This window comes from Onychostoma macrolepis, chromosome 23 (genome assembly GCF_012432095.1).
Source record: "Onychostoma macrolepis isolate SWU-2019 chromosome 23, ASM1243209v1, whole genome shotgun sequence".
Taxonomy (NCBI): Eukaryota; Metazoa; Chordata; class Actinopteri; order Cypriniformes; family Cyprinidae; genus Onychostoma; species Onychostoma macrolepis.
Window position 1 is genome coordinate 16,736,624 of NC_081177.1, and position 13,335 is coordinate 16,749,958.

The 13,335-nt window shown below is 35.6% G+C and overlaps 1 protein-coding gene across 2 annotated transcripts in view; it reads right to left on the bottom strand.

Moving 5' to 3' along the window:
- Positions 1-1,103: 1,103 nt before the first annotated feature.
- eif4g3b (eukaryotic translation initiation factor 4 gamma, 3b) overlaps positions 1,104-13,335 on the bottom strand; it is a 58,464-nt gene continuing 46,232 nt past the window's right edge. The window contains exons 19-35 of one of the 2 annotated variants that reach the window (XM_058762772.1): positions 13,129-13,275; positions 10,477-10,713; positions 9,863-9,967; positions 8,828-8,966; positions 8,606-8,694; positions 7,481-7,577; positions 7,204-7,321; positions 6,598-6,812; positions 6,377-6,495; positions 6,094-6,266; positions 4,330-4,455; positions 4,163-4,244; positions 3,956-4,054; positions 3,697-3,843; positions 3,539-3,620; positions 2,383-2,529; positions 1,104-2,234 (exon numbers count right to left, since the gene is read on the bottom strand). In XM_058762772.1, coding sequence (XP_058618755.1) covers positions 2,053-2,234; positions 2,383-2,529; positions 3,539-3,620; positions 3,697-3,843; positions 3,956-4,054; positions 4,163-4,244; positions 4,330-4,455; positions 6,094-6,266; positions 6,377-6,495; positions 6,598-6,812; positions 7,204-7,321; positions 7,481-7,577; positions 8,606-8,694; positions 8,828-8,966; positions 9,863-9,967; positions 10,477-10,713; positions 13,129-13,275 — 2,304 coding nt within the window. In that variant the 3' untranslated portion in view covers positions 1,104-2,052. The remainder of the gene's footprint in view (positions 2,235-2,382; positions 2,530-3,538; positions 3,621-3,696; positions 3,844-3,955; positions 4,055-4,162; positions 4,245-4,329; positions 4,456-6,093; positions 6,267-6,376; positions 6,496-6,597; positions 6,813-7,203; positions 7,322-7,480; positions 7,578-8,605; positions 8,695-8,827; positions 8,967-9,862; positions 9,968-10,476; positions 10,714-13,128; positions 13,276-13,335) is intronic. The other variant, XM_058762771.1, reaches the window with a different exon arrangement.

Below are 13,335 nucleotides of genomic sequence, written 5' to 3' on the forward strand. Positions count from 1 at the left end.
CTATTATTGTCATCCAGGTGGGAGTTTTAACTCCTATTCACTGGGAATAAAAAATGAATGAAAAAAAAAAAAAAAAAGATTCATTCAGTTGATGCAGAGACGTAGACCGGGGCATCTCCCCACGCTCTGAATATCACGTATCATAACGTAACTACGTGTAAACGTTATTTGGCGGTTTTTACTTGGAAAATCAGCTGTTTTCTAGCATTCGAGTTAACTATGGATAAACCTGAAACGATAGAAGGAGGATTGGAGATTAATTTAATTTACAAATAGCCTAAGGTAGGAATGTGCATACTTTTAAATCGACACCTGCCACGGTGTTTTCCTCTTTGAGTCTGTCCTAAAAGCGATGGGGGGTGTCTTAATCTTAGCACAAAACTAATAAATGCTGTAGGATATCAATCATAAAATATCCAAACTACCTGACAGCAGGCCTATTCATTGAAATAAGTTTCTTGAATCGCTATAACAATTTTGGAAAAAGTAAATTATTTGCCTTTTACAAGTTGAAATCAGCTGGAATCAAACATCTGCCATATAGTTGCCATGTGCATTAATTCAATGCATTAATTATAATTAACAATGGACAACACTTTAATTTTGACATTTAAGGTGGTATGAATTAACACTGATCATAAGTACATTAAATAATGTAAACAAATTAAATCTTATTGTAAAGCATTACCATTTGTTCCCCTTTTTTCAATTATTTACTTACATATACACTAACTTTATTTTTTGTATTAAAAGAAGTACTTATATTCAGCAAGGATTCATTAATCAAAATATCTTTTGATCTGTCTATTAATTAAAGAATCCTGAAAAAAGTATTTTGGTTTCCGCTAAAATATTAATCAGCGCAACCATTTTCAACATTGATATTTGATAATTGATCATTCTGAAGCAGCAAATCGGCATATAAAAATGATTTCTGAAGGATTATGTGACAATGACTAGAGTAATGATGCTGAAAATTCAGCTGTCATCACAGGAATAAATTACATTTTAAAATCTATTAACAGAAAAGTTATTTAAATAATTGTATTATATCACAATATTAATGTTGTTACTGTATGTATGATCAAATAAATGCAGCCTTGGTGAGAAGAGATTTCTTTCAGAAAAATCAGTGTATTGTCACACAAAACCAGAGAGGCTTCACTGACAACACCGTAGAAAATGCACACCATCACCACGGTTTTGTACTTTTATGAATCTTTTTTGTCTTTAATTTATTTACAAGCTTTAAATTTGCTCTATCAGTATGAAGAATAACAAGCACTTTAGGTTCAGCAACATCTCCTTAGTGGTTTTGTACACGTCACCATCTGCTCGTTGATGTCCATTCTGAGCTCTCGTCATGTGATCCCAGCAGTCCCCTGAATGCATAGTTCCTGCAAGTTTCTGCCGGATTAAATGTTTCACAAAGAGCAAGCTAAAGCAGAGGAACATTTGGTATGGTTATTGAGATAATAACCTTAAACATGTACTAAACACTTCAGTACTGATGTACTAAACGCAGACCAGGTCTTCTCTGTGCTCATCCAACAAAACTGTTTTTCAACTATTTGAAAATCATGGAAGTTGTTTAATCATTGTTATTGTCATTATATTAATAATAAAATTATCATTGTTATTTCTCTATCCACCGATAACTGCTCGTTGTGTCTGTCCGCGAATGTTAAATACCCTTTTGTTTATGCTGTTCTTAAAAAAAAAATAAATTAACGAGTCTGAACTTATGTTTCATTTCATAGTTGCATTTTTGTATTATTAAAGTCCTCTTAAAAAGTAACAAAAGAAAAAATAAAAAACTTAAATGCAACATTTCTATAAATAATACATTTTGTTTAGTGCTCCAGCAATTGTAAGTTGTCGTAGGGTCGCTGTATGTCAGTGAACCGTACCATTCCGAATCTTGCTGCACTCCATCCATCCTGATGCATAATGTGTTGCTTGTTATGTTACATTTTAATTTGATGCAGTTATTGTTTCAGCGACTATTGTCTCTTCATAACTAGTTGGCAAATGTGTCCATTTGTCCCCTCGTCAATTGTCCTCTGACTCCTCCTCTGCCTCGCGTAGCCACGTGAAGAAGGCAGTGACTGATTTCAGGGCCACACCTTTCCCTTGCTGTTCAGCGGGGTCTTTACTGACCTCCCACTTATAAAAAGCATCTTCAGATATCACATCCTCATCATACAAACAGTCAAAGAACATCCGAAGCAAATCTGCAAAAATGTTAAGAAAATAACATGATTTTAATCTCGTGGTGATCACTCAAATATCAACATTACAAAAAAATAACATCCATTGTAGAATAGCGTTTATAACACAGATATTCCATGTGTTGTGTGTCTAAATGGGAATTTTACTCACTAGCAGGCTGGTCCAGTTTTACTATCAATGCTTGAAGTGCGTAAAGTGCTTGCAACTGTCTCTCTGTGTCTGAGTTAAGGTACTTGTGTAATACAGGCAATCTCCTCTGGATTATGGACAAATCCACTTTGTATGAGGAGCCCTCAGCTGCAGACAGAAAACACAAGATTGGAGTATTTGACATTTTAGCAATTGAAACTGTACCACATAGAAGACAAACACAAGGTGCCTGTGCCATTGCAAACTAAAGTGCAAAAATTTGCTTAACTGTATGTCCACTACTATCCAGTTACGATCAACTTTTATTATTTATAGTTTCCATAGTATTCATTTTATAGTATAAATATATTTTTATTATATAAATATACCTAATAATTTGATGTGCATAACATATTAATACATTCTGTATTTATTCATTGCATTTATGAATTTATTTCGTTTCAAACTTTTAATATTTGTTTGTTATTTATTTATTTACATTTTTGTACAATTATGTTTAATGTGGGAAAGAAAATGAAATGTTATATTTTTCACAAATATTATTTGTACATCAAGTAATCATTAGCTGTTAAAAATCCCAAAACCTGTCTCATTACAACGTAAATGGCAGTAATTTTAGTAATTTTTGCACTTTTTTGTGTTGTTTTAGTAGTCTGGGGTATATTTGTAGCAATAGCCAAAAATACATTATATGGGTCAAAATTATTGACTTTTCTTTTATGCCAAAAATCATTAGGACATTAAGTAAAGATCACATTCCATTAAGATATTTTAAATTTCCTATTGTAAATATATCAAAATGTACTTTTAGATTAGTAATATGCATTGCTAAGAACTTCATTTGGACAACTTTAAAGGTGATTTTCTCAATATTTTGATTTTTTTGCACCCTCAGATTCCAGATTTTCAAATAGTTGTATCTCCGCCAAATATTGTCCTATACTAACAAACCATACATCAATGGAAAGCTTATTTATTCAACTTTCAGATGTATAAGTGATGTATAAATCTCAATTTAAAAAATTGACCCTTATAACTGTTTTTTGGTCCAGGGCCACAAATATGGCTTAGCCATTTCTTTAATAAATTACACTCCACTACCCAAAACAGCTTTCTGTTGTTATTGTGTAAAAAAAAAAAATACTAAGCCACTTACTTTTCACTGCCGCCTTGCACACAGCAGTCATTAAAGCTCTGAGGAAAGGAGGTGAACTCATTTCTGATTCATCTAGATTGGCCTGTAATACACCACCACACATCAATGACAAGATTATTCACATCCTATAATAAAACAAGCCTAAAGAGTAAATCTACCTCAACCCAGTCAAAGATTCGTTCATCACCAGCCATGTCCTCCAGTAGTAGTTTTTCAAGTTGCTTATTCAGTTCCTCAGGCGAGAGTGTTCTCTTAGAGACAGCCTCGGTCGGGTTTGAGCCGTCAGAAAGTGTAAAGTCTAGTTTCTGTTGGAAGGTAAATTACGATCACTCCTTCAGTGTGGAACAGCTGATTAACAGGTGAGTTTCGATGGTTAGCATATATTAGATATCTAACAGGATGTAAATGAAGGCTCACATGTTCTGTTATAAAGCTGTGCACATCCTCCGTTTCAGGTATAAAATCTGCCCAGCTCAATCCAGAGTCCCTCCATAATGATCCCACTTTCCTATGGCTCTGCAAACACACAATCTAATCATTTCCAAAATTCTCACACTAACAAATGTTACATTGTTGTATTGTGGCAATACAAACAAAATGTTTGATTAGAATCTTTCAGCTTACCATTTGTTTGCATAGAAGGTGCAATATTTCAGAAAATAATATCCCAGCTCTTCCCACAGGGAGTAATGGTTTGCTAAATTCACTGCAGAAACAAAATAAGCAAATAAAACACGTGTACTGACGAGTTCAATAACTCTGTGGCAAGTGCCTGCTGGGTGAAACCTCACCTAAATAATTCTCTCATAGAGATTCCCCCCTCTCGAAGCACAGGGGTCACCAGCTCCGCAAGGTACAGCCATATATGGGGAATATCAATGGCCATATCATCTGCTAATTCAAGAGTTTCAGAGAACCTGAGGGAAGAAACAAATATATTCAAATCCCAAAATTGGATACAACAATTTTTTTTAAAAGTTGGCTTGAGCTGATTTTGAAAGATTACATTGTTTTGAATGTAGTATTGACAATGGTATCGTTAAAATTATGTCAACAAAAAATGTCAGCATCAGTAATACACTGAAATTAAAAAGGGTCATCGCCTCATGCTACCTTAATAGACAATGGATAGCAAGGCTACTTACTACATTTTGGAACAAAATTCAAAAGTACACATTAGGGCTGTTCGGTTATGACAAAAATCATAATCACAATTATTTTGTCAATATTGTAATCACGATTATTTAACACGATCATTAGTGGGCCATATAACCACATTTTTTTAATGCAAGTATAAAGTATTCAGTTAACAGCCTACTATAGAAATTGAATAATGATGCCCTTAATGTAAACTTTGATCCAGACCCTGTGCTCATTATATTAGGACATTCTAATTATACATGTTCATTGAACAGTGCTAAACAGAAATTCCTTACGTACTGTTTGATAACAGCCAAGAAACTGTTATTACTGTTCTGGAAAAAGGTTAATCCTCCTGCTGCCAAACTATGGCTTGAGGAACTGATATCTACTCTGCACTTGGAACGAACCAGATATCTTTTAAAAGGCAACATTGGACAATTTCACAAGATTTGGACCCTTTTTTCTGTTACCTCAAGAGCAATTCTATTCCTTTATGCAATGTATTGTAACTTAAAAGTTTTTTGAATGTCACTGTATTGTATATTAACAGGCTGGGGAAGGGGGATTACATTTAATGTGGGTTTTTTGTAATTTTTTGTGCATATAAGAAAATTAATCCTGGAACTTGTGATTATTGTAAGGTTATTGGATGACTGAATAAAAAACATATTTGAAAAAAAAGAAATTGAATAATCAAATGTAAAATAAAACAGCATAGTCTTCACTGTAAGAATGAAACTTCCTTTGTTTCTTATTAAAGCTACAAAAGACCTTCTGTGAAAAGTGATTTTGTCTTTTGTTGTTTGATTAATATTAAGCAGTCGCAGCAGGAATATCAGGCTGCTGTCACTTTAAGAGCCGCACGGATCCAATTTACTGTTACACATGTATTTTCAGTCTCTATTTACGTTTATTTATACGTGCACATAGCCGACGAGGGTTTACGTGAATAATCATTTTTCGTGTATTTGACCGTTTAGGCGCATACATTCAGCTAAAAGATGACTTTACATGGCCATGTTCTGTTCCGTCTCTGGGTGCAAGCCTCCCGAGGAACAGCGCAAGTTCTCTTTCGCGCTTTTAAAAACATTACTAAATCTAATCAACTTTGATAACTCACGATTTGATAACTCGCGTCCCATTTTGCAAAAGTCACGTTACATGATTTTACTGATTTACACGTGAAAACGGCCTTTTATGGAGGAGTGAAAGAGCAGCGCTGGAAAGGGGGAGGAATGGAGCGCAATAATCGTTTTATCTTGATTATTGCATTTTCAAAATTGTTGGAGGCCAAATTTTAATTTGAAACTGAATTTCAATTAATTGCACAGCCCTAGCACACATAACATAACCAATGCAAAGACTATAAGAAACAGTTTTCTTCTGCATTTCTGCAAGTACTGCAATCTCACCCTTTAAAGAACTGAAGTTTGTGGAGGATTCCAGCCTGCAGGAGCTGGTAGAGCAGCTGACCCATATGGTCTCGCGTGATCTGACTCCTCTCCAGCGTGGACTCCACACCCACCCGCACAAACACATAGAGCATGGCAGGTTGCTCTAGTTCCTCCACACACTGCACTGCCTCCTGCATCACAAGTGTACTATGCTTAGAAAACCCTCTACTGCCATTCTGGACTGGAATATACGGTATTATAAGTGGCATGTTTGGTGATAAAAAAAAAAATTGGCACGAACCTTGTAATCATTAATGTGCAAAAACTCATCAATAATGGACTTGGACCGCCTCTCCATGTCCTCTTCTGTTAATGTAGGCTTATCTGGAGAGGGTCCTGACAGTACTTCAAGTTTAACAGCTGCAATGAGAGACAGCCTTTAATGTTGGATTCTCTTTATGTATTTCACCATCATTTCTTGTGCATCATTATAATGTGCGCGAGAGGATCCATGCGGCTCACCAGACTCCCTGGATTGGCTACGCTCCAGTCTGCTTTTGTCTGCAGTGCTGGCGGGCAGCTTGGGCGTGTCAGAGGCATTCGAGTCTCTGCGGGACACTTCCTGGACTGACTCCTCAGGAGCCTCCTTATTGCTGCTACCCAATGTGATGGGCCCTGTCCGAGCGGGACCCGTACTCAAAGGCTTGTCATTACGTTCTCGTCCTGAGCTTCCTCGACTGAAAAATTCACAAACACACAAAAACACACATTCATGAATCTCCAAATGTAAGTGTTTTCCTTCAATTCATTACAAATGAAATAATATTTTTATTTAAAAATTTGCAAAAATTTGTTTAATTATTACTGTATGTTCATTTGAATGTATTGTATAATTGAATAATTATTCAAATATTAGTTATAAGGGTATAGTAAGGTATAATAATAATAGTTATAAAGCTTCTAATATTAATAATAGGGCAGCTCAGAATGAGTGAGGTGTGTTCTTGCATTCAGAAATATGTCCAATACATATTTAGATATATACAATTTTGATTAACACAGACGAAATGTATTAATGAAAAGGTGCCTTCTCCTTCTCAATGACTATATTTTACATGCGTACAATACCTGCTGAGAACTCTCCTGGCATCAAAATCTGGGGATGCAGAGGGTAAAGAGGAGGCCGGGGACGCTGAGGGTTGCAGGGGTGAGTAACGATTTAAACTGGCACTGGGACGAGAGACATCTAAAAGAAAAAGGGTGTGATACAGGGGAAAAAAAAAGAAGGAGATCAATTTTACATTAGTAAACAAAGTATAGAGCCAGAAAATCCTACATAAACTATAAAACAGCCAGAACTGACAAGAGCCAGCAACCCACGTCTGACTAAAACAGTCTTCTTTACCTGACTCACTGGCCTTGGCTCCAGCCCCTCCACTGCTGCCCTTCATCCAGTTCACCTGAGCTCTCGGTCCCAGCTGAATCTTCTCATCTATCGTTGGCTGAGAAAAACCCCACCCACACCCAGTTTTTAGTAAGATCATGTTATATTTACTCATGCATTCATATAGATTAGTGTTTCTTAATCTTCGTCTGGGGGATCTACAGACATGATTCAAATTAGCAGTTATGAACTGCACTTGGTCTGTAAGAAAAGGGACAAAATGATCAGCACTGCAGATCCCCAGAATCACAATTAAGAATCAATGAGATACTAAGATGCTACTACACAAGGAAATAGAAGAACCATCAGGTGGAGCTGTTGAGTCAAACAGTTAATTATCATACTTGTAACCATGCTAAGCAAAAAAAAAATGTTTCTTAATATTTTTGATTTGTTTCCTGTTAAAACTTCTTTTAACACCATTAATATTGTTATATTTATGCTTACAACAAGAGATTTGCCAACAGGGCTAGAAAGTTCATCCAGATCTTTTTTGTTTTAGTCCAGATGTGTTTTGCGGTAGTGTTTTAATTGTGCTTATGCTGTGCTTTAGCTGTCAGACAAATCAAGCGTTGTTATACAGGGCCTCCAGTTAAGACCAATTAGTAGAATAGTTCTTCACAAAATATGAAAATATATTGTTTAGCACATCCAGATTCAGAAGTAAATTTTTTTTACTTATTTTTCTTTTTTGTTTTTAACTGGAAAATTTGTCAAAAAGTTTTTTTCATAAAATGAATGAATGAATGCATTAAATAATATATATATCAAATTTATCTTCATAAATATATATTTTTAGGTGAAAAGCTTTATGTCGGCATGCTTTAAAGCAGCACTCTGCAAAGCACAATCAATAACATGGAGCAAGGTGTAGTTTGCACAACCTCCATAAGTGTGATTCAGCTGATAAGATCAATTGTTTACATAAAGATGCAGCTTCCTTACTTCCAAACAGATCATGGGGGAGTATGGAAAAAATGCAGAACGGCAGATGCAGAATCTCTTTTTCTAAAACACCATTATGCTAGCCATCTCAAGACGTGACTAGAAAGAAAATGTGTTTTTAGTTTGACATCTGGACTTTACCTTTGAGATCTTGGGAATCTTAGTGGGGTCTATTGTTCTGCTGTTCTTAGTCATAGGCACAGTGCTCCAGGTCTCCTCTCTCTGCACCACTGCAACACGAAGAGAAAGAACGGTTGGAACAGAGTACAGCTGCTTCATCAGAGAGTGAAAAAAGGAAAGGAGGCCCACAGGACTGAGTAAGCTGTAAAGAGGATTAGCCTACAGCAGAAGTCTCTTTCTGACCTGGTCTCCTCTTGTTGTCCTTGGACAGCAGTTGCTGGTGGACCTTCCTCTGTTCCTCCTGCTCCTCCAACTTTGCCTCTTTATGGATCTGCTCAATAGTCTTGGGGCCAAGGTCAGCTCTCCGAGACACCCAATTGTGCTGAAATGAGGGAAGAAAAAATATTCAAAGTACTCACCCTATATAAAGTTCAACAACAGGGTTCATAAATATTATTAAAAAATATTAACTATTTTGAGTGTCTACTTGGCCGATTAACAGAAGGATCACATCCCTACCTACAAATTGGTCAATGGCTAAACAATTATTTATCTCAATTTCATTATATTTTGAATAAATATTGTACAAAATAAATGTTCGTTAATTTCTTAATGTCCTATTTACCATTAAATTGTATTATGTATTAAAAATGTATTAGTTTTTTTTTTTAAAGAAACTATTTTAAAATAAATGCTGTTCTTTTGAACATTCCGTTCCATTCCATTCCATTCCAGCATCCTGAAAAAATGTATATATGGTTTCCACAAAATATTAAGCAGAACTGTGATAATAAAGGATCATGTGACACTGAGACTGGAGTAATGACTGATGAAAATTCAGCTTTGCCATTACAGGAATAAATTACATTTTAAAATAAATTAAAATAGAAAACAGGTAAAACTGAAATAATATTCCACAACAATACTATTTTTACTATATTTGTGATCAAATAAATGCAGCCTTGATGAGCATAAGAGACTTATTTAAAAAAAAAAATTCAAATACAAATCTTACTGACCTCAAAACATTTGAACAATAGCGTATACATGTAAGCATGATATCACAGTTAAAATTGACAAACTAAACACATGCTTGAGTTTAAGCTTTTTGAGAAGTAGTTAATTCATTCCCTCTCACAAATAGATCTTAATGACATAATCTTGTACATTTGTCTTTATTTTATGAGTTTCAAACTAAATGTTGTACGTTTGGTTGCTCAGGTTACTGAAAAGGTTCCTTTGATCACCGTTCCAAAACAAACGAATAACAGAACTCACCAATCGCAGGTCAATAATGTCCTGCAGCATGAACCGAATGCGTGATGAAGTTTTTCTCTCCTTTACGATCTTCTCCATCTGGTTAAAATACTGATCCATTCGTGGCTAAAAAGGAATAAGATTAATACTGTGAATAAGATTCACAAGCTTCAAAAAGTTGAAAGACTTGAAAACATCAATAGACCCCCATATACTATATAATGGACTTCTTTGCTGACATGAATTGACATTTGCCTTTAATTAAAGTAAAAAGTTTTGGATGAACTACCCATTCAAGTGCATTAGGCACCACCCTCACAGTTCTCAGCTGAATCCAAAGTGAGTTTTGGAAGCAGAGCACATTAAAATGACTCATTTGGGATTTGTTTCCAAACAGCAGATGACATAAACGAGGCTCTGTGGATGTGAGAGGCCAAAGAATACTAGTTTTTGCAGAACTCCACCACTGCAGTGCAAAGAATGGCCAACACATAGATTTCTTTGCATATGAAATCTCTTTGCACAAGAGTCTCTATGCATTTACATGGGCTGCAGTAGCAATTAACAGATTAGAAGGACAGTTATTCTTAATGCCCATTATATAGGACATCCTCCCGATTAGGATAAACGCTGACCTTAGCTTTCTCAAAGTCCAGGTCCTTGCCAATAGTTGTGAGCAGCCTGCACAGGCACTCCAGCGACTCCTCATCGTGGTTTTTCAGCAACTTCACCACGCAGTCGTGCATGATGGCCTCTGTCAGCATCCGCAGCTTGAAGAGCTCACCGATGAACTTGATGTTGCCAATGGAGCGTCTGCGGGCCTTATCTTTCGCCTCTTCCAGCTCTTCCTGCAGCCTTTCCCGCTCGCTAGCCTGAAAGTGAGAATGAAAGAGAGGAGGACAAGTCAGAAATGATCGCAGTGTCCGCTGCAGTAAAATCTGCATCTTTTTGCTTATGAAGAATTGAAGCACCCAGACTACAAATGGAGATTATTTTCAGAAGCCCTTATAGTAACTTTTAATATTGAGTTTTCAGTCTTTATTTCTTTGATTAAATTGATACAATTTAATTGCAAAAAATGTAACACTGTAATTTGGAATTTGTTTTATATTTGTGAATTTAATTGTGATTTAACGGAAATGACATGACCTTTTCTTCTGTATTGTGACCTCTTTCCGAAAGAAACGGACCATCTAAAAAGCAAAAAATGTAGCGGGAGGACTTGGTTCAATTCATTGGTTGTTGATTGGATGAAGGCAGATCTAAATGTGAGCTAGCAGTGGATTGTCAGAAAAGGGTGGAGTTTAAGCAGACTAAATGACTGGAGAAATCTGGCATACGTCACCAGACAGAAGTAGTGATGTGATGAAACACCAAAACCAAAATTAAAGTTTTCATCCTTAAACTGAAACTAAGGTTTCGCAATTAAATTTGGGTAACTCAACTCGGTACACTGTTTATAGTGTCATGTCCTCAGTTGATCAATCAAATCAGTCATAGTAAGGCTAGCAACAATTTGCCTCTCAAAATGTCAAATTTTATGTATCGCTACTCAAGCATCTTTTTTTTTCGACGTTCACCTGTTGTAACATATCTATATTGTATGTATTTTTTTTTTTTAAAAAACCCGCTAAAGCAGTCAAAACACATCATGCATCAGTCAAATATTATGGCCCTCAAAAAGTATTTTGGTTGAAAAATTCTTTTTTTTGAGAAGTCTGAGAAATAAAATAATACATTTAGAAAATACATAGGGTGAATTGTCATACTGACAAGATTTTCAGAATTGAGAATTTCAGAATCACAACGCTACACAAAGACTTTTAATATAGACTTAAAAACAGCACAAGACTTATATTGACTGCTTTTACGGTAAAAATAATATGAGATCAGAGTAAAATGAGGGTCGATGACAGTAACTAACTATTCATATGCATATAATTGTAAAAAATAATGTACAGTACACAAATAATTTTAAATACTAATTTTATATTTGAGTTAAGGATCATGTACTAGGGGTGTAACGATACACGTATTCGTATTGAACTGTTTGGTACGAGGCTTTCAGTTCAGTACGCATTACAAACCGGACGATTCGTTGCACTAATCCTATTACATTTGGAAAATAAAAGAGCTTAAAGTGTTTGAAATATAATGTACTCAGTGCGGCTATGCTCAACAAGGCAGCCCAAATGACATAACAGGCAACATGCTGTCTGCCCAGTGATAACCTCCCCTTGTTGGGGTGCATCGAAAGACAATGATCTTGTATCGACGATAGCCAGAGATATTGTCAAAAACATCCATTACTGGTACTATTAAGAGGATTTGGCATTTTCTCTTAATGTATACCTGTTACATTCTTATTTTTATTAATTTAGGCCTATTATTATTATTATGAAGTTACTTTTATTAAATTAAAATTACAATTAATTTGCCCCGCAGTAATTACCACATAACTGACGCGCTGTGAGGATAACAAAAGATTAGGCTATTTACTCGGTTAAAATGTTATTTTGTTTTTTTTTTAAAAAAGGTCTTTTAAAACAGGTCTATTATACAATGAACTATAGGCCTATAATCAAAATATTAACACTGCAGTCATCAATAAAAATCAATGAAATAAAAAGCTTTTAATTCAAGCACTGACTTTCAAAAACAACCTGTTTAACACGAAATACATTTCTTCACATTTGTTTTCACTTTGTACTGGCCACAAGAGAAATATTAAGGGAATAAATGAAAACAGCTGTATACCACTATCAGCATATGTTGAAGTAGATTCGTCTCTCGTCGTCTCTGAGAGAATATGTGGCGTTAGATGCCGAAAGCTCTGTCATTACCCCGTCATTCTGTTTTTACTTTCACTTTCTGCTTATAGTGAATTGACTGAGATTAAGACATTCACCGGCATAACTCTTGCAAAAGTTTGCACGTTGCTTGTGCAACATCCATTGGCTCACCTTCATGGTTTAAAACAGACATATTTCCAACATTGCGACGTAACCAATTACCCGAACCAAACCGTGAATTTTGTGAACCGTTACACCCCTATCATGTACCATTCATTTTTTTAAAGATATACCTTATCATTAGTAAAGAAAAAAGAAAATGTATGGAATATAATTGCTGAAAATGTTTTGCAGGCCATTTAAATCCACACAAATAATTCTAAGAAACCTTCTCATATCACATGTTATTCTAGGCAATTACATCAAGGCAATTTGAATGGCCTGTGATCCATTTAAGAACAGTTTTAGTGATACTTTTGGTGCTGCAGGACTTACTGAGGTAGCTGCCTCCAGCTCCCTGTGTTTCTTTTCGAAGGCATCGTCATCCACTTTGTCCTTTTCAAACTCCTTCTGGCAGCGATTCAGAAGAAGCTTCCGGAAATTCACAGTGTTGCTGGGCTTATCCGTCATGGGCACTTTTAACTACAAACACATGTGACTAATTTAGACGTGCACTCACCAAACTAAACACACATAGTTTCC